At 37.8% G+C, this 25,294-nt stretch overlaps 1 protein-coding gene across 27 annotated transcripts in view; it reads right to left on the minus strand.

The window, feature by feature from the left end:
• LOC119552963 (B-cell receptor CD22) overlaps positions 1-25,294 on the minus strand; it is a 153,556-nt gene that overhangs the window by 98,058 nt on the left and 30,204 nt on the right. For 20 of the 27 annotated variants that reach the window (XR_005219747.1, XR_005219746.1, XM_037862958.1 and 17 more), the window contains 6 exons: positions 16,899-17,070; positions 16,700-16,848; positions 7,325-7,333; positions 6,799-6,969; positions 4,968-5,126; positions 4,761-4,837 (listed from right to left, as the gene is read on the minus strand). Coding sequence is in view for 23 of the 27 variants with exons in the window: in XM_037862958.1 (XP_037718886.1) it covers positions 4,761-4,837; positions 4,968-5,126; positions 6,799-6,969; positions 7,325-7,333; positions 16,700-16,848; positions 16,899-17,070 (737 nt within the window). In the remaining 4 variants the exon portion in view is untranslated. Of the gene's footprint in view, positions 1-4,760; positions 4,838-4,967; positions 5,127-6,798; positions 6,970-7,324; positions 7,334-9,628; positions 9,684-16,699; positions 16,849-16,898; positions 17,071-25,294 lie in introns of those variants that run through there. The other 7 variants (XR_005219749.1, XR_005219748.1, XM_037862965.1 and 4 more) reach the window with 2 other exon arrangements.

Here is a 25,294-nt window from a genome sequence, read left to right on the forward strand (position 1 = left end):
GAATCAATTTGATTCTAAATAAGTATCAAAAGTAAACTACATTGTATGAAAAATCCCTTTTGACCCCAAATAGTGTCATTTTGACAACAACCGTGGATACTTCGATACCGATTAAAGCTGTTTTTGATTGTTCGAGTTTTGAACTGCGCTCAAGTATCGGTTATCATAGCATTTGAACTAAACACCCGCGGGAAACGTTGTGCGATAGACCAATGGGAGACACCTGTCTCTGATGCGAAAGGTCCCCGGTTTAAGTACGCGCCGATGCAGAGTACGCTGTAAGATTTTTATACCCTTGCAGAGGGTATTATGATTTCAGTCAGAAGTTTGCAACGCAGTGAAGGGAGACGTTTCCAACCCCATAATGTATATATATTCTAGATCAGCATCACTAGACGAGTCGATATAGCCATGTTCGTCTGTCCGTCAGTCCGTCCGTCCGACTATATCATACAGCTGCCAAAGGAACGATCGGAAAAGTGGCGGGAAAATAATATGAAACAAATCATAGCTTCGGTGTTTTTATACCCTTGCAGAGGGTATAATGATTTCAGTCAGAAGTTTGCAACGCAGTGAAGGAGACGTTTCCGACCCCATAAGATATATATATTCTTGATCAGCATCACTAGACGAGTCGATCTAGCCATGTTCGTCTGTCCGTCTGTCCGTCTGTTTCTACGCAAACTAGTCTTTAAGTTTTAAAGCTATCAGGCTGAAACTTTCCCAAAAGTCTTATTTCTTAGGCAGAGGGACCAGCCGGATCGGGCAACTATATCTTATAGCTCCCATAGGAATATTCAGAAAAAAAATTTAAAAAAATGATATCTTTGGTGTTTCTTAACATATAACCTCCTTAGCTTGGAAATAACATTTTATAATTAGTTTTGAATTTCGGATTTAATTTTATCAAAATCGGACGACTATATCATACAGCTGCCATAGGAACGATCGGAAAAGTGGTGTGAAAATAATATGAAACAAATCATAGCTTCGGTGTTTTTTTACATATTATCTTTGTTTTGTTGCTCTGTTGATTCTGATCGTATTTTCTTTTACTCTGGGATATAGAATATTTTAACTTTTCAGCATTACGAATTTACAAATATCACTGAAGCCTTAAAAATTTAACATGGTGTTACTAACATTGATTATTTCTTATAACTGCAAGGGTATACCACCTTCGGCTTGCCGAAGTTTACTTCCCTTCTTGTTAAGAATAATATGTAACATTTCCTTAATAGTAAAGTTGTATTGAAAAAGTTTTCAGATTTCAAATAAAAAAGGAAAATATGTTTGTCAAACAACTAACCCTAAGGCTCGTACAACAAAAACAATGCTTTTTTGTGACAAAAAAGGTTTTTTTAGAAAACTTTAGGGTCAATTTAATGTTTTTCGTATCAAAGATTTTATGACACTCAACAGTATCACATTGACACCTAAATAGGGGACTATTGATGATTGATTGGGTGCAGAAGTACAATATATGATTGTAGTTAAAAACAAGGAAGAACGCTATAGTCGAGTACCTCGACTATGAGATACCCGTTACTCAGCTAAAGGGACCAAAGGAAAATGGTGATATGCAAGCAGCAAAGCGAGATTGAAATGCGCCACCTACCGGCGGTAGACAGATTTAAGCGTTGTGGGCGTTAGAGTGGGCATGGCAAAGTTTTTTTTGAATCAATCGATAGGTATTGACAAGACCAATACATTTCAGTTAAAATTTTTTATCTAGCATGGAAATTGTGGGCGCCACAGGCTTGGGCGGTTTGTGGGCGTTAGAGTGGGCGTGGCATATTCGCGTGACAAATTTGCGCTGCGCTCAAGCCTACGGAATCTAAATCTGAAATCCCATTTACTTATCTTTGATATTTTCCGAGATATCCGCGTTCATATTTACGATTTTTTGAAGTTTGTGGGCGGTTTGTGGGCGTAAAAGTGGGCGTGGCAAACTTTTTTTGGGTCAATCGATAGGTATTGATGAGAATAATACATTTCAGTTAAAATTTTTATTCTAGCATGAAAACTGCAGGAGCCACAGTTTTGGGCGGTTTGTGGGCGTTAGAGTGGGCGTGGCACTCTGCTGAAACAAACTTGCGCTGCGTAAGAAGCTCAGGAATCTGCACGCCTAATCTCAATAGCCTAGCTCTTATAGTTTCCAAGATCTCAGCGTTCATCCGGACGGACAGACAGACGGACAGACGGACAGACGGACAGACGGACAGACGGACAGACGGACATGGCTAGATCGACTCGGCTAGTGATCCTGATCAAGAATATATATACTTTATGGGGTCGGAAACGCTTCCTTCTGCCTGTTACATACATTCCGACGAATCTAGTATACCCTTTTACTCTACGAGTAACGGGTATAACAAGGAAGAACGCTATAGTCGAGTACCTCGACTATCAGATACCCGTTACTCAGCTAAAAGGACCAAAGGAAAATGGAGATATGCAGCAAAGCGAGGTTGAAATGCGCCACCTACCGGCGGTAGACAGATTTAAGCGTTGTGGGCGTTAGAGTGGGCGTGGCAAAGTTATTTTTGGATCAATCGATAGGTATTGACAAGACCAATACATTTCAGTTAAAATTTTGTATCTAGCATGAATATTGTGGGCGCCACAGGCTTGGGCGGTTTGTGGGCGTTAGAGTGGGCGTGGCATATTCGGGTGACAAACCTGCGCTGCGCTCAAGCCTACGGAATCTAAATCTGAATTCCCATTTCTCTATCTTTGATATTTTCCGAGATATCTGCGTTCATATTTACGATTTTTTGAAGTTTGTGGGCGGTTTGTGGGCGTTCAAGTGGGCGTGGCAAACTTTTTTTTGGGTCAATCGATAGGTATTGATGAGAACAATACATTTCAGTTAAAAATTTTATTCTAGCATGAAAACTGTAGGAGCCTCAGTTTTGGGCGGTTTGTGGGCGTTAGAGTGGGCGTGGCACTCTGCTGAAACAAACTTGCGCTGCGTAAGAAGCTCAGGAATCTGCACGCCTAATCTCAATAGCCTAGCTCTTATAGTTTCCAAGATCTCAGCGTTCATCCGGACGGACAGACAGACGGACAGACGGACAGACGGACAGACGGACAGACGGACAGACGGACATGGCTAGATCGACTCGGCTAGTGATCCTGATCAAGAATATATATACTTTATGGGGTCGGAAACGCTTCCTTCTGCCTGTTACATACTTTCCGACGAATCTAGTATACCCTTTTACTCTACGAGTAACGGGTATAACAAGGAAGAACGCTATAGTCGAGTACCTCGACTATTAGATACCCTTTACTCAGCTAAAGGGACCAAAGGGAAATGGAGATATGTAAGCAGCAAAGCGAGATTGAAATGCGCTACCTACCGGCGGTAGACAGACTTAAGCGTTATGGGCGTTAGAGTGGGCGTGGCAAATTTGTTTTTGGATCAATCGATAGGTATTAACGATACCAATACATTTCAGTTAAAGTAGCACGAACATTGTGGGCGCCATAGGCTTGGGCGGTTTGTGGGCGTTAGAGTGGGCGTGGCACCGTGCTGAATCAAACTTTCGCTGCGCAGGAATTGTGTAACTTTCCGATATCACAGCGGACGGACAGACGGACATGGCTAGATCGTGATCAAGAACATATATGTATACTTTATGGTGTCAGAAACGCTTCCTTTTACATGCTTCATACTTTCTCCGAATACAATACAGCCCTTTACTGCACAAGAAACGGGTACCATTTTCAATTTAACTCATTTATTTATTTATGTCTGTTATGGCGTTATAGTGGACATAATACCGTAATCGTATAAGAAACATGTTGTTCTGAAAGTTTGGCTGTAAATAAATAGTTACTGTATTCATTAAATTATTTTAAAATGGACGTATATAAGCCTATCTGCATCCTAAGTGTTTGATCCTAACGGTCAGTATTGGTATTGTGAAACCGTTATTTATACAAGAAAGGAAGCTTACTTTGGCAAGCCGAAGTTAAAGCACCCTTACAGAGCTTTCCGATTTTTAAAAAATTAACAAGGAAGAACGCTATAGTCGAGTACCTCGACTATCAGATACCCGTTACTCAGCTAAAGGGACCAAAGGGAAATGGAGATATGCAAAAAGTAAAGCGAGATTAAAATGCGCCACCTACCCTCGATCTCAATATATGGTAATGTGGGCGGTAGACAGATTTGGGCGCTTTGGGCGTTACAGTGGGCGAGGCACCCTGCTGAGACAAACTTGCGCTGCGCAAGAAGCTCAGGAATCTGCATGCCAAATCCCAAAAGCCTGGCTCTTATAGTTTCCTAGATCTCAGCGTTCATACGGACAAACGGACATGGTTAGATCGACTCGGCTAGTGATCCTGATCAAGAATATATATACTTCCTTCTGCATGTTACATAATTTCCGACGAATCTAATTAATTAATTAATTAAACTAATTACTGAAATTTAAAGGTAAAGTTCCATTTTAACTGACTACCGTATATGTTTACCGAACCCGAAACATTACAAAATTAATCTATAAATCTTACATTCCGAGATCACAGCAATTTATTAGCATGCGTTAATAAAAAATTGACTATCGACTCTCGAAGAATCGTATACAGATCATAAGCATATCCGTATACGTCTATAATAACATAATTTAATGCCCATTTTGTTTTCCAGTGTTATCCTTATGTAACAGTATGGACTTAAAGTTATAGTCAAACTGGACAAAATTTCTCATAAGAACAAGCCTGCTAAATACTTAAGATTCAATACTCACATCACATGTTAAAACCACTTTGCTGCCTTGCACTGTGTGGTGTTTTACTCCATTTATATCGATACTTGTTGGACGAACTGTTGAATACAAAATAAAATACATGTTTTGGTACAAGAACAAAATTAAATGTTTATAATAAAAATAAAGTTAAGCTTATTTAAGAAAATTATGGAAATTATTAGTCGCAGTCGTATTTTACTCGAATACCTTGCAAGTCCACCCTAAATTTTGATACAGTTGTATTTGGTATGGCAGCAGACTTCACGCGACATTCAATGTCCTGAGCCAGATCTTCGCGGGACAACGGCCAGTCCAACTCGAGTGTTGAGGTATAAAGGCCATTGTTCAAGTCATGAGTGGGGGAATCTGTAGAATTCAAAAGGCAGATTGTAAATTTTGATTTTATTGCAAAAGGTTATTCGCAGATTGTAAGACAGGCTTAGATTAGTTTCTTAAGATGTTACACAGGCCATCAGACATCGATAATCCGCCCCTTCCAAACTACTTACACAATTTAAAGAAAATTTATTACTGTATTTCGTGCCGACCGCAGTTTTAAAACGAGACAGAGGCGAGTGCCTCGTCTATCAGAATCCCGTTAAACTTTTCGAATCTATTTCAGGTAATACCACGAGCCAAATCGGGCAACTATATCCCATTTCTCCCATAGGAGGCAAACAATTATAGCTTTTTTTTTTAGTTTCAAGTACTCAGGGTTATTATAGGTATGGACAAATTATTATAGGTATGAACATTAAAAACGAACAATACATTTATTGAAAAAAATTCACGTAGAGAAAAGTGTGTTAATATCAAATGCTTTATTTATTTTAGATTTCAGAGTCCACAGTTTAAAAACAAGGAAGAACGCTATAGTCGAGTACCTCGACTATCAGATAACCGTTACTCAGCTAAAGGGACCAAAGGGAAATGGAGATATGCAAGCAGCAAAGCGAGATTGAAATGCGCCACCTACCGGCGGTAGACAGCCTTAAGCGTTGTGGGCGTTATAGTGGGCGTGGCAATTTTTTTTGGGTCAATCGATAGGTATTGACGAGACCAATACATTTTAGTTAAAATTTTTTATCTAGCATGCAAATTGTGGGCGCCACAGGCTTGGGCGGTTTGTGGGCGTTAGAGTAGGCGTGGCATATTCGCGTAACAAACTTGCGCTGCGCACAAGGCTACGGAATCTAAATCTGATATCCCAATTCTCTATCCTTGATAGTTTCCGAGATATCCACGTTCATATTTACGATTTTTTTAAGTTTGTGGGCGTAAAAGTGGGCGTTTTTTAAATCAATCGATAGGTATTGATGAGAACAATACATTTCAGTTAAAATTTTTATTCTAGCATCAAAACTGTAGGAGCCACAGTTTTGGTGGTTTGTGGGCGTTAGTGGGAGTGGCACTCTACTGAAACAAACTTGCGCTGCGCAAGAAGCTCAGGAATCTACACGCCAAATCTCAATAGCCCAGCTCTCATAGTTTCCGAGATCTCAGCGTTCATCCGGACAGACGGACAGACGGACATGGCTAGATCGACTCGGCTAGTGATCCTGATCAAGAATATATATACTTTATGGGGTCGGAAACGCTTCCTTCTGCCTGTTACATACTTTCCGACGAATCTAGTATACCCTTTTACTCTACGAGTAACGGGTATAATTACTGTTTTGAATGAAGTGGCTTAGAAAAATACTGACCTTGTAAATCAAGTTTTAATTTAAATAGTTGAGTCACTATAACAACCGAACGAGAGCTTACTCAATTCATCCTTAAATTGACTTGATTCGATGAGAACTTTGAGGTTTTGAAATCCAAACTGCGGTAATTGTTACGGTTACTGAGGTTGCCCTTCGAAATCAAACTTCTTTCTCATTCAAACAAATTTATTGTGTCAAGAAAACACATTCGATCTTACAAGTATATTTAATCCTTAGCTTAGGGACTCGAGAACAAGAACATAAGTCATGTTCATTTGTGTTCTAATAAATATTTAATCTTTAAAACCCATTTATAAAATTTTAATACTCACAAGTTGTTAGTCTCTTGGTCCCACGGAACCAGCCGACTTCTGGTTGAGGGCGTGTGTTCTTTACGGTACATGTTGCTTTGAGGGACTGGCGTTCCTGCATGGGCCCAACTGAGCTGCCGTTCTCGATTCGATCGCCTTTTGCATCCAAAATAACAACCTCAGTAGGTGGCACTAAATACGGGTATTTTTATTTATTTGCCGATTTGTGTTGTTTGTGTGTGATTGCCGTATTATTTTGAAAGGATAAATATTTGTAATTGGGATATCAACAAAATCAAATAATATAATTACTGTGGAATATATAACTTTTAAAATGATCCCTTAAAAATAGTTATAAATAAGTTAAAACTTTTAATAGAAATGATTTATTTCTTGAGTTAATTACATTTTTTTATATTTCGTTAGTAAACAATCACTCTTACAAATAATATTTTTTTTAACTGATTCAACTAGTTTTTTTATTTTGTCCATTGAAATTTCTCTTAAAACTAAACGTGCTGAAAATTTATTTATGGAATTTATTTACCAATGTTTTCTAGGTTGTTATCACGTATATGATCAATAATATTTGTGAATGAATTCAACAAAAATATATATATTACGGGAAATAAATGTTAGATAAATTAAATTCATATGTATTTAATGAATTTGGACGAAATGTTTAAAACGATTATTAATTGTTGGACAGGAAATAGGTGTTTTGTATTTTTGCAGGGGTATATGATTCATGTTGTATCGGAGTTGTTGAGCATTATGTTCATGATATCAAGATGTAGTAATGGGTCAAGTTTATTAGGAGTTTCCATGTAGAGGTGACAATCGATTTGAAAAAGTATATTTTAATGAGTTTTGACGCGTGTGTATGTAAAAATGAAAGAAAGAGAAAGAGAATTAATTGTTAAAGGTAAAGAGGTTGGGTGGCAAAGACATAGCTGAAAAAATATCGCAATTTTTTAAACAGGCAGTTAACATTCAAAATGTGAAACTTTCTACCGGGAGAAAGAACGAAACCAATCTTTTTCCTAGTAAACTTTACCCCGAGAAAAAATGATTTAACGATGCAAAGCATGTCGTCACGGGAACCATTAAATGTGGTCCGACGTTTGAGTAGATATTGGAAGTATAAACTTTTTCAAGCGTGTCAGAGATCCCAGTTTCAACTAAATTTTAATTAATATTGTTAATATTAATAATTAATATTTTTATAGTTAAGGCTTTTATAGGCGTCTCGTTAAAAAAAGGACATGTAGAATGACGGAAACCATCTAAACAGATCAAAGACTGGGTAGTTATTGAAATTTATAGCAAAATACATAGGTCCCATATTTCAGCATTAAAATTAGTTGGCAGTAGTTACCGCTTTAGCAAAGAAATGGAGTTTCTGAAAAAAACAAGAAGAAAGGCTGCAGTTGGTAGTTATATACCAAATACTGGTGTATGTCCCAGTATTTGTTATATATCCAAAAATTACTTTTCTAAAATATAGAAAAAATAACAATTTCTGTGCTTAGGAAAAAAAATTATCACTGTGGACAGCAGTCCACGTAGATCCCAACGCGCACCAGGAGAGTGTGCGAAGGCGACTACTTTATATAGCCGTAGAATTGAAAATATGCAAGAATGGTCTGATCACAGCGAGTAATACACCATTTGAAAGGTATTGCGAAAACTTAAAAAATTGATTAATTAGTTAATTTCAATTGGTTTGAGAGAAAAAGAATGAAAGTGAAAATTTAGAAAATTGGAGCTGTTGGGGCTGGTGGGCATAAATGCCAGGTTATAAGCAAAGTTCTATTCTTACTGAGAATACGAGTCTAATGACAACTCATTTGTTAAAATACAATGTTCCATTCAAAAGTTATTCCAAAAACAAGATTTTGGGGGACGTTTGTCCCTTTGTTTGTGGGTTTGTATGAATCTTCCTTGGATCAAGGGACTTAGGAACTATATGGGTGTATTAAGAAGCTCAAAAGAGCTTCCCGGTAGTTTAGTGGGAAACCAAAAAAATAGCTTACTATTCATAAGGCATTAGTTTCTAAACAACTAATGCTACAGGTGCGTGCTGTTTGTTGCTGAAAAGGTAATTCAATTTGCTAGTCACGATGCCTGTGCTAAAATTCTCTAATACAATAAATTTAAAGTAATAGCAACAAGTTTTTTTTCAAACTTGTTGTCTATTTTCTTTTATTTGGACCGAGCGATTTATTTTTAAATTTTAAACTAAATAGCTTGAGATTCCTAAACTTTTGAAATATAACACATTTGCCATAAAAATTACCGAACATTTCACGCTTACCTTGAATGACCAAAACTATACATCATTAATTTGATGACACAAAATTCTAAAAATATATTTTGCTAACGTCGCCATCGTATATAGCCGATGGCGATATATATTTATTTTAACACTATTACAACAGCTCATATATGGGGTATTACAGGAAATGTGATCATTAGGGTGGTCCAAAAAATGAAAACTAGGTCTGTAAAAGATGTAACCAAAAATAAAAAAAAAAATTCTTGAGATTTAGACCTTGCGAATCGTCCTCAAAGTTTGCTTTAAAATACTCATACGGCATGTGTTCCAGCAAGGACATTTTTCGAAAAAATCGATTTCCCACCCCCAACTTTGTCAACATTCTAAGCTCGGTCAATATTAGTAAGGATTGAACAATATTGAAATCTTTTTGGTTGGACATCTGAGATCCGAATTTGACACAACGCATTTACCATCTAAAAGATCCGTATTATCTAGTGTCCTCTATAGGACTAGATTTTCCGGAAAAACTTTGTTACAAAGCGCCAAAGATGAAACACAAATGCTAGTTACCATTTGGAGTCAAAGGGGTATTCCAGTCCGGCCTCACCATCATATTATTAAATCCATATCGCGGCTTCACAAAGATTATTTTAGCCTAAAAAAAATGTTAATATACTTGTAAAAGGAGAGCCTTCTTTGTCCTTCCTTATTTGGGTATATAAGTGTTTACAGAAGGTCCATTTATGAAACGGTTTTTTCAAAAATAAATAAAACTATTTGCGAAATGTTTTAAATGACAACTCGAGAATTTGTATACCTTATTGTCAATATTTTCAAAAATTAAATCCAATTCCATCTTGTACGACCATGAAAATTTTGGTTTTAGCAACTGGAAAAGATTTTCAATTTGTAAAGCTTTCAAAGTAGTTCGGAAATATGACAACCGAATTATAGAAATAAAACCAAGTCAAGGCCACCCATATAAAAATAATATATTTTATCAAGGGCAACAGTGCTTATGAGTTATAAACTTTGAAACCAATTCGCAGACCCTAAAACGCGTTTTTCTCAAAAAAATTCTTTTGGTATACATTTAATACCTCAAAACGCACCGTATAGGCGGGTGAGAGTAGGACCTTAAAAATTTCCATCCAAATGTGGGCCGCCCTAGTGAACATAGCTCCTGTTTTATAACTGACTTTATTAGCGATATGGGCATTTCCATATTGTCGCTCGGGACGTTTGTATACTTTTAAAGTTGAAAAAAATGGGGAAAAAAACGATTTTAATTTTGATAATTGGCTTCATTTTTCACTCTTCCCAAGCTCTATTTTGTGCAATAATCTTTCCAATTTTTTTCGACTTTTAGTTTTCAAAATATCTTTAAATAACTGTCGTATTCGCTCGGGACAAAAATAGAAGTGGGTTTTGCGGGAGTTCATTCAACCCCGGATTTTAGCTAAGTCTGATGGAATATTTTCATGCGAATTTTTTAAATTGTGGTTCAATAATGAAGCTGTAAGATAGTTTTGGTTTTGCTAAAAAATGTTTAGCCGTTTTTTTTTTAATGTAGTTTTTAAGATATTCGATCGGGACATGTCGCTTTTTTTCCGATTACAATCTCTATGTTGTTTCTGGTGTTATATTTGACAAATATCATAAAAAAGCGTATTAAGTATTTTCATTTTATAAACAGAAGTATTTTTATAAACTAACTATTTATTTCAACAACATTTTTATTTAGAAAAATACATACATGTGTATGGAAGTCAGTAATAATATAATTAAATTCAAGTAATAAGATCAATTTTTTTTCATCCGAATTAGCTGTTCTTGCAGCCTTTAATTCATGGGCATTACAATAAAAATAGTGCAATTTAGATATCCCATGAATATTCTTAAATTTGTTCCATTTTTGTTCTAATTTTTTTAATGCTTTTCCAAAAGTATGTTTGCATGAGTAAGGCAAGATTTCATTTTTTTCTGCACATTTTAATTTTTTTATTTTTTTTCTTAGTTCGCTTTTTCTTGTTCGCTTATATCTCTTTCTTTCTTCGATTATTTATTCATCTCTTTCAGCCATTTTTTTTCTCTTGCCTAGCATTCCGATTTCTTTCATTATTTTTAAGTTTAAATGTTTTAAATTTGACTTGATCCTCTTTTAATTTGTTCTTCATCTTTTGCAGCCATTCCTATTCTTTTCGCCATCCATATAAAACAAAAAGCTAAATAATTAAACTTAAAAAAACAAATTATTTTTTTTGCGAAAATGTACGGTCTTGCTCGGGACCAACTTTGTTGATCTTTAACATTAACAGTTCTTGTTATTTTTAAACAGTGTTTTCCAGGGTTTGTTTGTCGGCATAATACCTGTTTAAGTTTAAGTTTTGATGTTCTTGCAGTGAGATATTTTGACGTACTGATAGGAGTTACGTTTTTCGATGTCGCTCGGGACATTGGAGAATACGGTAATGGGATTACAAAAATTACAGCTATTCGGCATAACAAAATTCTCATTTATTTTTTTTCCCTTTCATTACGTACCAACAAAGAGTTGAGAGAGATAAAGTCATATTATTTTCTCGCTCTTTATGATCTAGCATCAAAACCAAATGACCCATTGAAATGTGCTAAAACAAAAAATTCATTGCGCGTCTTTGCAATTATACAACTCGGATCATGGTAAACAAATCGGTGTATTTCTTATAAATTAACTAGATATGATTATTTCTCTTTCAAATTATATTTATGTTAGATTTTTCCGATCACTTATAATTTTTCGGTCGTGGTAGACTATTTGGTTGAAGTGCCGATATCATATTTTAACGAGGTAACATGTCGTGTCGATCGCACAGTAACTTACAAAAGTTCTGATATCAATTTTGTGAAGAAAAATGCTTGTAAGTTTGGTCAAATAAATAGACTTCTAAAAATGTTCTTATTCGGCACTCAACAATAGAATATGCCGTTGTATGCTTAAAAGCTTAAATATTTTGCCGGAGCGGGCAGAATGAAAGCATTCGAATTTACAAGCATTTTTTGTTACAAAATTGATATAAAAACTATTGTATGTAAATTGAGTTGTCCAATAATATATGGCGTGTAGATAGGTGTTGATAATAAAAACAAAGCCTCATTTAAATTTTTACAAAATATTAAAAAATTTGGGCTCTAAATGGGTTTTTGTGTTATAGTCGTTTGTGGGCTTTAGAGTGGGCGTGGCAACCTGCACCCGGCACCCACAAACACCTTGGGCTGCGCAGGAAACCCAAGAACCTACATGCCAAAAAAATTCGGGCTCTTATAGTTTCCGAGATCTTAGCGTTCTTACGGTGTATAAGGTGTACAACTACCTCTGGCCCCTACACAAGCAGCAAACTTGAAACATTTAACGCTTCGTGTTAGTTTCGTCCCGTTAATGCTTTTGTGGTTGACACGATTCCTGGATAACTATAAATCTACATACTAAGGTGAATTTGTTTTTTCAGTTTTCGTAGTGTGGTGCACTATAAATTCCTTCACAGAGAAAACTATCCAAAAACATTGTTCTTGAATTGAGAACTTTGTTCTTGAATTGAGAACAACCGTTCTTAAAAACCGTGTTAGAACATTTTGGTATCAATATTAGAACGAAATGGTGAAAAGAGAAAAGTTAAATTGAGTTTATTTAACAACTTTTTGATAAGTATATACTAAGGACTAAACTAATAGTTTATTTGTACATACAATGTACTTAGATACCGCCAATTCAACTTCATTCGAGCAAAATAAAAACATTTTCAACTTAAAAATGTCGTTCTATTTAGAAGAACATTTATAACTCAGATGAGAAAGTCAGAATTTTCTCTGTGTTCCACCCGGCCAAACCTTTAATAAGGAATAATATTGAAGCGTTATGCGTCGCTTGCGTGAAGCAATTCGTCTTAAAAGACCAGATTTGTGGGCAAAAACAGCGCTTGGTACTGACTCATATTTCACTCGTTATTCGTGACCATTTAGCTAAAAATTCGACGCATATCGTTCTGCAACCACTGTATTCGCCTGATTTGGCTCCGTGTGAGTTCTGGCCATTCCCAAAACTGAAGAGACCACTCCGGGGAACGCGTTCAAGTCAATTAAGGAGATAAAAAAATCGAAGAAGGCTTATGGCTATACCGGAAAGCTACTATCTGGCAAGTTTTGAAGATTTAAAAGAACGTTGGCATATATATATTTTGTCGGGAGGGGATTACTTTAAAGGGGATGAAATTGATTTAGATGAATAAATAAAGACTTTAATTTGTACACACAAATTTTTGCACACAGTAGTATACATTTTTTGTCGCTTAACAATGCTGGTTTGATTACTTTTACATTTGCCTTCGATAAGTTAATTAAACAACCTAAGAAAGATTGTACAATATTTTTTTTTGGATAACCCGTTTTCCCGGAATCGTGTTCACTAAGGTTGAAAAAAAAAACAATAGTGGGAACCAGCGATAATTTTGGCTATCGATATTTTTATTCTTGTCTTATAACACCTACAGACAAATAACTGTTTTAATTTACCACAATAAATCTCAATCGTTTCACTTCAATGTTGATCGCAAATGTTTAAAATGCCATCGTGTTCTAATAAACAATAAAAAATTGATTCTTGTTCCCAAAAAATACCCCAAATAACGTGAAAATTAATTTAAGCAATAATTAAATTAAGCAATACTATCGAAAATAAGCACAAGCCATCTGTTTCCTAAAATTTGAAAACACCGATAGTGCCTAGTTTGGCTTGAAGGCCCTATGCATAAAACAAAAACATTTCTGACAAAAAACACTCATAAGATACTTGAATCGTAACTCTGTCACAGGGTCTTTGCGGTGAGATGCAATGCAACAACACCCAACAAGTATACCATTGAAGCTGGAGTTCCGCAAGGTAGCGCAATGGGACCTACACTGTTTATCCTGTACACAGCAGATATTCCTACAAACGAAAGGCTAATTACGTCCACATTTGCCGACGACACCGCAATTCTGAGCCGCTCGAGATGCCCAACTAGAACAACAGCCCAACCTTCGGGAAGTGGCGAATCAAAATTTATGAACAAAAGTGTAAACATAAAACGTTTACTACGAACAGACAATCATGCCCCCCGCTAGCTTTAAAGTTTAAACAGTACGCAGATCCCCAAGCAATGGATGTAACATATCTCGGCGTCCACCTTGACAGACGTCTAACCTGGAGGAATACATTGAATGCAAGAAAGTACTTCTTAAACTTAGAGCTAGCAGCCTACACTAGATTATAAGTTCTCGATCACCGCTGTATCTGGACCTCAAGGTTCTGCTCTACAATTCATCTCATAAGACCATTTGGACTTACGGCTCCCAGCTTTGGCGAATGCAAGCAACAGCAACATTGAGCAATCAGTCGAGCATTCACTGGGGCACCATGGTATGTGCGGAACGAAAACATCCACAGGGAGCTTGGCATACTGCCGGTTAACAACGAAATATCAAAACAAAAGGCGGCTTACCATAGGAAACTTACACTGCACCCAAGTAATCTCGCAAGGAATCTATCACGGGTCTCGAATAAAACCCGTCTACTTCGAAACGATCTATCAGCCCAGCAATAGTTATCAGGACCATTTAGTCTAATGTCAGTCTACATGAGTTTTAGTTCGTTTATATTTATTTTGTTAGGATTTGATCCACTTATTGTTAGTCTCATTATACCCGTATAACGCTATTGTCGATTACCTCGACTATCAGATACCCGTTCCTCAGCTAAAGGGACAAAAGGAAAATGGAGATATGCAAGCAGCAAAGCGAGATTGTATTGCGCCACCTACTCGCTATCTCAATATATGGTTATGTGGGCGGCAAACTTTTATGTCAATCGATGTTGATGAGAACAATACAATTCAGTTTAAATTTTTATTCTAGCATCAAAACTGTAGGAGCCACTGTTTTGGGCGGCTTGTGGGCGTTATAGTGGGCGTACATACTTTTTTTGGATCAATCGATATGTTTTGACGAGACAATTACACTTTAGTTAAAATTTTTTTTCTAGTATGAAAATTATGGGAGCCACAGGCTTGGGCGCTTTGTGGGCGTTAGAGTGGGGGTTGAATATTCGCGTAACAAACTAGCGCTGCGTACAAGGCTACGGAATCTAAATCTGAAATCTTTATTTTTTTCTTTGATAGCTTCCGAGATACTTGCGTTCATATATACGATTTTTTGAAGTTTGTGAGCGGTTTGTGGGCGTTAAGGTGGGCGTTGCACCCTGCTGAAACAAGTTTCTGAGATCCCAGCGTTCATACGGACAGACGAACATACGGAAATGGCTAGATCTACTCGGCTAGTGATTCTGATCAAGAATATATATACCTTTTACTCTACGAGTAACAGGTCTAAAAATTAGTTTGCAGTGAAGCAGCCATTTCCATTGAAGATCTAGCCTTGTCCATCTGTCCTCTTCTACTTAGACTTGTTTATCAGCTTTAAGGCTATCGGGATGAAACTTTCCCAAAAGTCTTCTTTCTATTATAAGTCGGGACAAAGCGATTCGAAAATTATATCCTACAGCTTCCTTAGGAATGATCGGAAAAATGACAACAAATTTTAGCTTCACTGTTTTTAATCCCGATTTCTTCTACTGTGAGGTAGAGTTCCTTTTGCGATTTCAAAACCACGAATTAGAACGCTTTTTAATTGGACGACTAGGAACACTCAGTAAATGAATGGGAAAATAATACGAAAAACAAGAAAGGAAGATAACTTTGGCAAGCCGAAGTTTCTATACCCTTGCAGGTCATTCCTGCATTGTATATACAGAGCTTTCCGATTCTTAGAAAACAAAAACGAAATATAGATTTCTTTGTATTATTTTGACCTTAATTATCAGATCGTTCCTATGGCAGCTATATGATTAAGTCGTCCAATTTTTAAACAAAATTTATCCAAAATTCTGAAGTATTAAAAGAAAAATATTCCTAAGAATAGAAGTTAATATGTATTTTTTTTACAAATATATTATGGTCATTCCTATTAGAGGTTTTATCCCGATAGCTTTAAAACTGAAAGGCTAGTTTGCGTAGAAGTGGATAGACGGACGGGCGGACATGGCTAGATCGACTCGTCTAGTGATGCTGATTATGAATATATGTAATTTATTGGGTCGGAAATCATTACACCCTCTGCAAGGGTATAAAAACGATGGCTTTATTGTTTTTCATAATTTCCTTTTTATCGTTTAAGAATATAGCATTGTTTTCAGAACTTGGGATTTTGTATAAAAAATCGGACGACCATATCATATACAAAGGAACTTTTGGAACATTTATATAAGAATCTTCCGAACATACGGTTTCCGTATTACACGTATGATTTAGTTGACGAGTTTTAAGCTGCAAGGGTGTATAAACTTTGACTTGCCGTACCTTCTTTAATTACTCGATCAGACTAGATTTGGATAAAATTAATATCGTAATACGTAGATTTTTATTTTATAGGTTGTTCAAGATGGGTGAGTACTAAAGGTAGCTTACAAGCTAAAACAAATTCGATAATCATAAAGGGAAAATTAATATAACACAAGAAGCAAATTTGGCATGCAATAAACCATTGATTTTAATAAACATTTGCTACATTTACCTAAGACTCTCAATTCGATTCGATATCCATTGAAGTTATCACACGTTTCTTCTGGTATAAAAAATGTAGTATCACATAGATAAATATCTTCATCGGCTATTTTTAAGTCCTGTATAACTAGACTGTATGGGTTTTGCTTAACAGTTACCCTATAAAAATAAACAAATTTAATTAAGTTAACTCGATTTTATACTCTTACCTTTTGTCAAATTCCTTATCAACACTGGTTACATTACTTTCTCCAAGGAGCATTGCAGCAATTCGATCATCGCCTTTAAACCAATTAAGTGAATGGAGTTTTCCGCACTTATCTACATTAACGGGACACGGTAGCTCAACTGATAGACTTTCTTGTCTACTGATAGTGGTATCTAAAGATAAAACAATATACAAAATTATTATAAATTAAACCAAGAGAGAACGCTATAGTCGAATGTCTCGACTATCAGATACCCGTAACGGGTATAAATAGCTTTTAAATAGAAAATGGGAATACGCTTCGAAGATACGCAAAAACGCATTAGGCACACGGGTCTCGCCAGACGAAAGTTAAGCCTAGTACACACATCGACGAAAACCGCGAGCTAACCATAGGAGTGAGCGAGAGGCAAATGCTTTTCTTCGGGTTTGTTTTTCAGTGCGGTACTCAGATGAGCTAAGGAAATACCAGAAAAAATACCAGATTTTGCGAGTGAATTTCGATAAACGCCGTTAGCCGCGGCCCAAAGAATAAAGCCTAGTACTCACATCGACGAAAACCGCGAGCTAACCATAGGAGTAAGCGAGAGGCAAACAGGCGGCTAAAGCTTTTAGTCGGGTCTGTTTTTCAGCGCGGTACTCAGATGAGCTAAGGAAATACCAGAAAAGATACCAGATTTCGAGATGTAATTTTCGATGAACGCCTTTAGCCGCGGCCCAAAGAATAAGAAATTTAATCTTTGGCGGTGTTCGTGCAGAAGCGGTGGGGAATTTAAAAATTAAAAATGGAAGAAAAACACCCAAAACGGCTAAAGGAGGTCAGTGCAGTCCCGGGCGTGTCCTCGTAAATAAAGTAAGACCTGGCGAAAAGAATTTGGTTACGTTGTACTAATAAAAGTATCTTTTTAGCAGAACCACCAGTAATACGATATCCGACGACCCCTTCATTAGGACTCCGGACACCACCACCACCTGCTACTTGGTCAGCTTAAGCGGAGCTTGAGGACCCGCTGGCTTATATAGGGAGGAGGAAAATAGGACGCCCGCTAAGCAACAGTTGGAGAAGCCATAGCCAGCCACTGCCAGGATGCTGGGCGACTTCCTGCAGCATCAGCGGATCAACTCCGTTCCCAATCCGGCTCCAACTTCCTCAAGGTCCAATATGCCTTTTGGGACTCGGAGCTGGACTGCTGTGGAGCGGGAAAGATGGCGAATCATCCGAAGGAAGCTTTAAACTACTAATTTACATAAATAAAAACATTCGTTGAACATTCCATTTATTTTTTTTTTAATTCTTTGTGTACCAGCAGACTTTTCCTTTTTAAATTTCTCCAATTGATTTGATTTCCGTTTGGCAACGAACCCAGCTGCTTGGCAGTAAGACCATGCTACATGCATTGCGGGTGAACTTTGAAAACTTCGGTCACACTACAAAGAATAAGATTTTTCGATTAGTGAAACTCTTAGTCGATCTGAGTTCTAGGCTTTAGTCGTAGACTAATGGGAAAACAGAAAGATTTACTGCGCTGTTACGTGCACACATTTTCGGTCCTTTCACTGCCTTCTAGTGCTTTTCAACACTGGGTAAACTATCTTCCGTCTCTTTCTTTTACGCTAATATGAATGCACAGCAGGTCAGAATAGAGAGGGGTAATGCAAATGCAAATGCAAATGCACTGTCCCTGCAAGCATTTTCTATCGCGGAAGGCACTATTAAGTGACTTCTAGAAGATGAAAACGATCGTCCGCGATATCGCATTCGGATCGCGGAAGTGACTCCCGTCGGGAAGAAATGTGCCACTTCGGCGACACTTCTCGTGACTTCGAGACTTCTGACTTCTGCGTTACTTCTGGAAGTGTCGCCGAAGTCACTTCTAGAAGTGTCGCCGAAGTGGCACATTTCTTCCCGACGGGAGTCACTTCCGCGATCCGAATGCGATATCGCCGAAGTAACTTCTGGAAGTGTCGCCGAAGTCACTCCTAGAAGTGTCGCCGAAGTGGCACATTTCTTCCCGACGGGAGTCACTTCCGCGATCCGAATGCGATATCGCCGAAGTAACTTCTGGAAGTCACTCAGAAGTGACTTTACATATGCTTGTAGAAGATACCTAGAAGAGTCTTTCCCTATTGGAAAATCTTGAATAAAAACATATTTTTTTTACTTTTAATATTTTGCATTTATTTTTTGTATACGTGTTTTCCGCTTGTATACACGGTCCTTGGCTTGTAGGAAATTATGCTGAACACTGTTGTTTAGGTCCAGCTCCGTCGACATAAGAAATTTATTAATAACCATTTCTAAAAGAAACAGAAAAAAAATTGTTTTTTGTTCAGTCAAAGTAAAAATAAAGTAAAATACATTACCTTTTACAATGAAATATGTTGAGAATCGTTGGATGCTGGGTTTCTCCGCAGTTACACACCAAGTAATGTCCACAGCTAGCTTGTCCGTAAAAAGGTTTAAATAATCGTACATCTCACGATAAGCACGTAATTTCGAACGCTTTGTTGGGAGTACATTTAAATATGTTAAGCAATTAAAAACATTTAGAAAAAAACAAAGCTATATTTTTAAAACGCACAAATTTGATACAAAACCGCACTGTCCACAGACAAATCACGCAACGAAATGACGCTCGGGCGAAAAATAACGGCGAGGGTTAAAAGGAAGAGCCAAAAAATTTTCAGAAAAAAAGGGGTAACGGAAAATAACCGCGACCTCTTTTTATCTCGTGTTTTTTCCACTAATTTTGCTTTTGTAAAATGTTTACTATCGTCTTTCTATCGTCCAGCAGTGACTCAGAAGTTACTTCTTCGCGATACATGTATATTTTGTTTTTGTAAAATCTGTACGATCGCCTTTCTATCGCGCAGAAGTGTCTCAGAAGTTACTTCTTCGCGATCCCGACCCTTTTTGTTTTTGTAAAATGTGTACTATCGCCTTTCTATCGTCCAGAAGTGACTTGGAAGTTACTTCTACGCGATACATGTATATTTTGTTTTTGTAAAATGTGTTCTATCGCGTTTCTATCGCGCAGAAGTTACTAAGAAGTGACTTCTGGACGACAGGCGATAGAAATATCGCCCTTTTGCTTGCAGGGGTACGGGATTTTGCTGCTTGTCTGCAAGCAAAAGGGCAATATTTCTATCGCCTGTCGTCCAGAAGTCACTTTTTAGTAACTTCTGCGCGATAGAAACACGATAGAACACATTTTACAAAAACAAAATATACATGTATCTCGAAAAAGTAACTTCCAAGTCACTTCTGGACGATAGAAAGACGATAGTACACATTTTACAAAAACAAAAAGGGTCGGGATGGAGAAGAAGTAACTTCTGAGACACTTCTGCGCGATAGAAAGGCGATAGTATAGATTTTACAAAAACAAAATATACATGTATCGCGAAGAAGTAACTTCTGAGTCACTTCTGGACGATAGAAAGACGATAGTACACTTTTTACAAAAACAAAAAGGGTCGGGATCGTGAAGAAGTAACTTCTGAGACACTTCTGCGCGATAGAAAGGCGATAGTACAGATTTTACAAAAACAAAAAGGGTCGGGGATCACGATGAAGTAACTTCTGAAACACTTCTGCGCGATAGAAAGACGATAGTAGTGGGTAAAACACGCGATAAAAAGAATTCGCGGTAATTTTCCGTTACCCCTTTTTTTTAAAAAATTTTTTGGGTCTTCCTTTTGACCCACGCCGTTATTTTTCGCCTGAGCGTCATTTCGTTGCGTGATTTGTCTGTGGACAGTGCGGTTTTGTACCAAATTTGTGCGTTTTAAAAATTTAGCTTTGTTTTTTTCCAATTGTTTTTAATTGCTTAACATATTTAAATGTCCCCCCAACAAAGCGTGCGAAATTACGTGCTTATCGTGAGATGTACGATTATTTAAATCTTTTTACGGACAAGCTAGCTGTGGACATTACTTGGTGTGTAACTGCGGAGAAACCCAGCATTGTAAACGGTAATGTCTTCTAGTTTATTTTTACTAAGAGTGAACAAAAAACAATTTTGGTTTCTGTTTCTTTTAGAACAGTGTTCAGCAAAATTTCCTACATGCCAGGGACCGTGTATACAAGCGGACAAAGCACGTATACAAAAAATAAATGCAAAATATTAAAAGTAAAAAAATATGTTTTTATTCAAGATTTTCTAATTGGGAAAGACTCTTCTAGGTATCTTCTACAAGCATATGTAAAGTCACTTTTGAGTGACTTCCATAAGTGACTACGGCGACACTTTCAGAAGTTACTTCGGCGATATCGCATTCGGATCGCAGAAGTGACTCCCGTCGGGAAGAAATGTGCCACTTCGGCGACACTTCTAGGAGCGACTTCGGCGACACTTCCAGAAGTTACTTCGGCGATATCGCATTCGGATCGCGGAAGTGACTCCCGTCGGGAAGAAATGTGCCACTTCGGCGACACTTCTCGGAGTCACTTCGGCGACACTTCCAGAAGTGACTTCGGCGATATCGCATTTTCTATCGCGGAAGGCACTATTAAGTGACTTCTAGAAGATGATGCGATATCGCGGAAGTGACTCCCGTCGGGAAGAAATGTGCCACTTCGGCGACACTTCTGGAAGTGTCGCCGAAGTCACTTCTGGAAGTGACTCCGAAATGTGTCGCTGAAGTGGCACATTTCTTCCCGACGGGAGTCACTTCCGCGATATCGCATCATCTTCTAGAAGTCACTTAATAGTGCCTTCCGCGATAGAAAATGCTTGCAATTAATTGCTTCTTATTTTTATACCCGTTACTCGTAGAGTAAAAGGGTATACTAGATTCGTCGGAAAGTATGTAACAGGCAGAAGGAAGCGTTTCCGACCCCATAAAGTATATATATTCTTGATCAGGATCACTAGCCGAGTCGATCTAGCCATGTCCGTCTGTCCGTCTGTCCGTCTGTCCGTCTGTCCGTCTGTCCGTCTGTCCGTCTGTCCGTCTGTCCGTCTGTCCGTCTGTCCGTATGAACGCTGAGATCTTGGAAACTATAAGAGTTACAATACTGGGATTAGGCATGCAGATTCCTGAGATTCCTGCGCAGCGCAAGTTTGTTTCAAAAGAGTGCCACGCCCACTCTAACGCCCACAAACCGCCCAAAACTGTGGCTCCTACAGTTTTGATGCTAGAACAAAAATTTTAACTGAAATGTATTGTTCTCATCAATACCTACCGACTGACCTAAAAAAAGTTTGCCACGCCCACTTTAACGCCCACAAACCGCCCACAAACTTCAAAAAATCGTAAATATGAACGCGGATATCTCGGAAAATATCAAAGATAGAGAAACGAGATTTCAGATTTAGATTCCGTAGGCTTGAGCGCAGCGCAAGTTTATTACGCGAATATGCCACGCCCACTCCAACGCCCACAAACCGCCCAAGTCTGTGGCGCCCACAATTTTCATGGTAGATAAAAAATTTAAACTGAAATGTATTGGTCTCGTCAATACCTATCGATTGATTTAAAAAAAACTTTGCCACGCCCACTCTAACGCCCACAACGCTTAAATCTGTCTACCGCCGGTAGGTGGCGCATTTGCTGCTTGCATATCTCCATTTTCCTTTGGTCCCTTTAGCTGAGTAACGGGTATCTGATAGTCGAGGTACTCGACTATAGCGTTCTTCCTTGTTGTACTTTCACATTTTACGCAGTCCAGTGTGTGCCCATCCCTTTTTTGCGATTCTGTAATATATAAAGAAAATGTAATATTATACAGCTGCGGCAACAAAAATAGCACTAGTACTTACCCTTACAAACAAAACAAAAATGTGGCAAAAAATGACCATTTTGTAGCACAATGAATTGCCTACACATTGGTGCTATTTTTGTTGCCGCAACTGTATATTTATATACATTTATATATATATTACAAATATACTATTTTTTTTTCACACAATTACACTGTTGTATGTACAATTTGCATACAAATAATTATTATTTTATATAATTAATTTGTTTTTAGTTTGTATGTTCAATGTACATATGTATAATTGTACACACAAGGTGAGTTCCAAAGTAAACAGGACTTTTAAAAAAAAGACAGAACAAATAGTTTTTTTGGCAAAATCAATTTATTTTATTCAAAATAGTCTCCTTCTGCTTTAATACAGCGTTTTGCACGGTCCAAAAGCATGTCGAACGAGTGTTTTAGCTCGTTGCCCGGTATGGCCGCCAGTATGCCGGTGCAAGCCCTTGTTAAAATGTGATTTTTGGTCAAATAGTCGGACACAAGCGTCGATCGATGAGACGGCGCATTATCGTGCAACAAACGCCAACTTCCATCTTCGCGATATTCGGGCCGAACACGTCGAATACGGCGCACCAAACGCTTTAAAACTCCAAGGTAGAATACCGCATTAACGTTTTGGCCGGGTGGAACAAATTCTTTGTGGACAATACCCTTGGAATCATAAAAACAAATCAGCATTGTCTTCACTTTAGACTTCTCCAGGCGCGATTTTTTGGGTTTCGGCTCGTCCGGCGCCTTCCATTCAGCACTCTGGCGTTTCGTTCCGGGTTCATATTGAAAACACCACGTTTCGTCACCAGTCACAATCTTGTAAAGGAAGTTCGGGTCTCTTTTTGCCTCTTTAATGATGTCCTTCGAATGTTGAATTCTGAGCAATTTTTGGACGTCAGTCAATTGGTGCGGAACAAACCGTGCACACACCTTTTGTAAGCCCAAATGTTCGGTCAAAATGCGATAAATCGATGTTTTGGAGATGTTCAATTCCATTTCCATGAATTTCAATGATGATTTCGGCTGATTTTTTATGAATTCACGCACAGTTTCGTTGGAATTTTCGGTGATCACGGATTTTTGTTGGCCCACATGTTCATCGTCATTTATGTCCTCAAGACCACTTTGAAAACGTTGAAACCACTCGTGCACTCTGCTACGGGATAGGCAATCATCGCCATAAACTTGTTTCATCAATTGAAACGTTTCGGTAAAAATTTTACCAATTTTAAAACAAAATTTATTGTTGGCTCTTTGTTCGAAGCTCATTTTCGCACCGATGACAAAAACAAACTGACACTTAAAACGCAATAACCTCACTTCCAATAGATGAAATGTCATGAAATTTGTACTGGAAGTCGATAAACGATAGCAGATTCTAACGCACCAGTTGACATATAGATGGCGCCACTAGAGGGCGCTAGATTCAAAAAGTCCTGTTTACTTTAGAACTCTCCTTGTATGTACATATGCCTTGCAATTTTATTGTTTTTACTCTATTGTGTTCATAGTGAACTACATTATCTACACTTAACTTACCTGTGAAAATATTGATGTAATATTGGTGGTAGACAGCAACAAAATTTTTCAAAACACGTGGCACGAACTTTGCTTTTCAGAATTAAAAATGAAACTGTCGAGAAAAACCGCGCGCCGTCTTGCATGCTCCCGAAAAAAAGATCGTAAAAAAAACCATTGGCAACCTTTGGGTACCGCAGCAAAATGAACCTGAATGCATCATATTTAAACACATCTTGAAAGCATCGCAATGCAATGCACTTAGCACGCACATTTGCCTTGGAAAATGATCGTACGTTTCGCTTTACGTAGAAAAAATGCGTTATAGAAGTTTTTACCGGAATGCGTTACCAAATTTTCGTTTGAGTATGTATCTGGATGCACTTTATTGAAACACATCCAGACGGCCCCGCAATGAACTGCACCTTGCACGCACATTTGCCTTGGAAAATTTTCATGAGTGTCGTTTTGTGAAAAAAAAAATGCAACCTAGAAACATTTTTTTTTGAATGCGTTCCCAAACTTACGACTGGCTGCAACTATTTACACACACTTATGCATAAATACATTTGTTTTTTTCTGGCTCTGACGTCATGCTTCTCTTCTTGGAAGGTTAATTTCAGTTAAATTTGTTTTTAGCTTCAAAACTGTCGGCGCCAAATTTCCGCGGCTTGTGGGCGAAATGGGCGTGACTCATCAGCGTGACAAACTTGCGCTGCGTACGAAGCAAAGGAATCTTAATCTTAAATATCAACGCTCTATCTGAATCTGCATGCAAAATCCTAACTTTCTAGCTTTAATAGTTTCCGAGATCTCAGCGGTTATACGGATGGATAGACGGACAGACGGGCATGGCTATATCGACTCGGCTAGTGATCCTGATCAAGAATATACATACTTTATGGGTCGGAAACGCTTTCTTCTGCCTGTTACATACTTTCCGACGAATCTAGTATACCCCTTTACTAGATTCAACTGGTATAACTTGCTATTACGAAAATATTACAAATTGTAGGCGCTAGACAGGTTTTAGCGTTATGGGCGTTACAGTGGGCGTGACACCTTGCTGATATAGTTTTGGAAATCTCAGCGTTCATACGGACGGACATGGCTAGTTCGAC

The sequence above is a fragment of the Drosophila subpulchrella genome, chromosome 3L, assembly GCF_014743375.2.
Source record: "Drosophila subpulchrella strain 33 F10 #4 breed RU33 chromosome 3L, RU_Dsub_v1.1 Primary Assembly, whole genome shotgun sequence".
Classification (NCBI taxonomy): domain Eukaryota; kingdom Metazoa; phylum Arthropoda; class Insecta; order Diptera; family Drosophilidae; genus Drosophila; species Drosophila subpulchrella.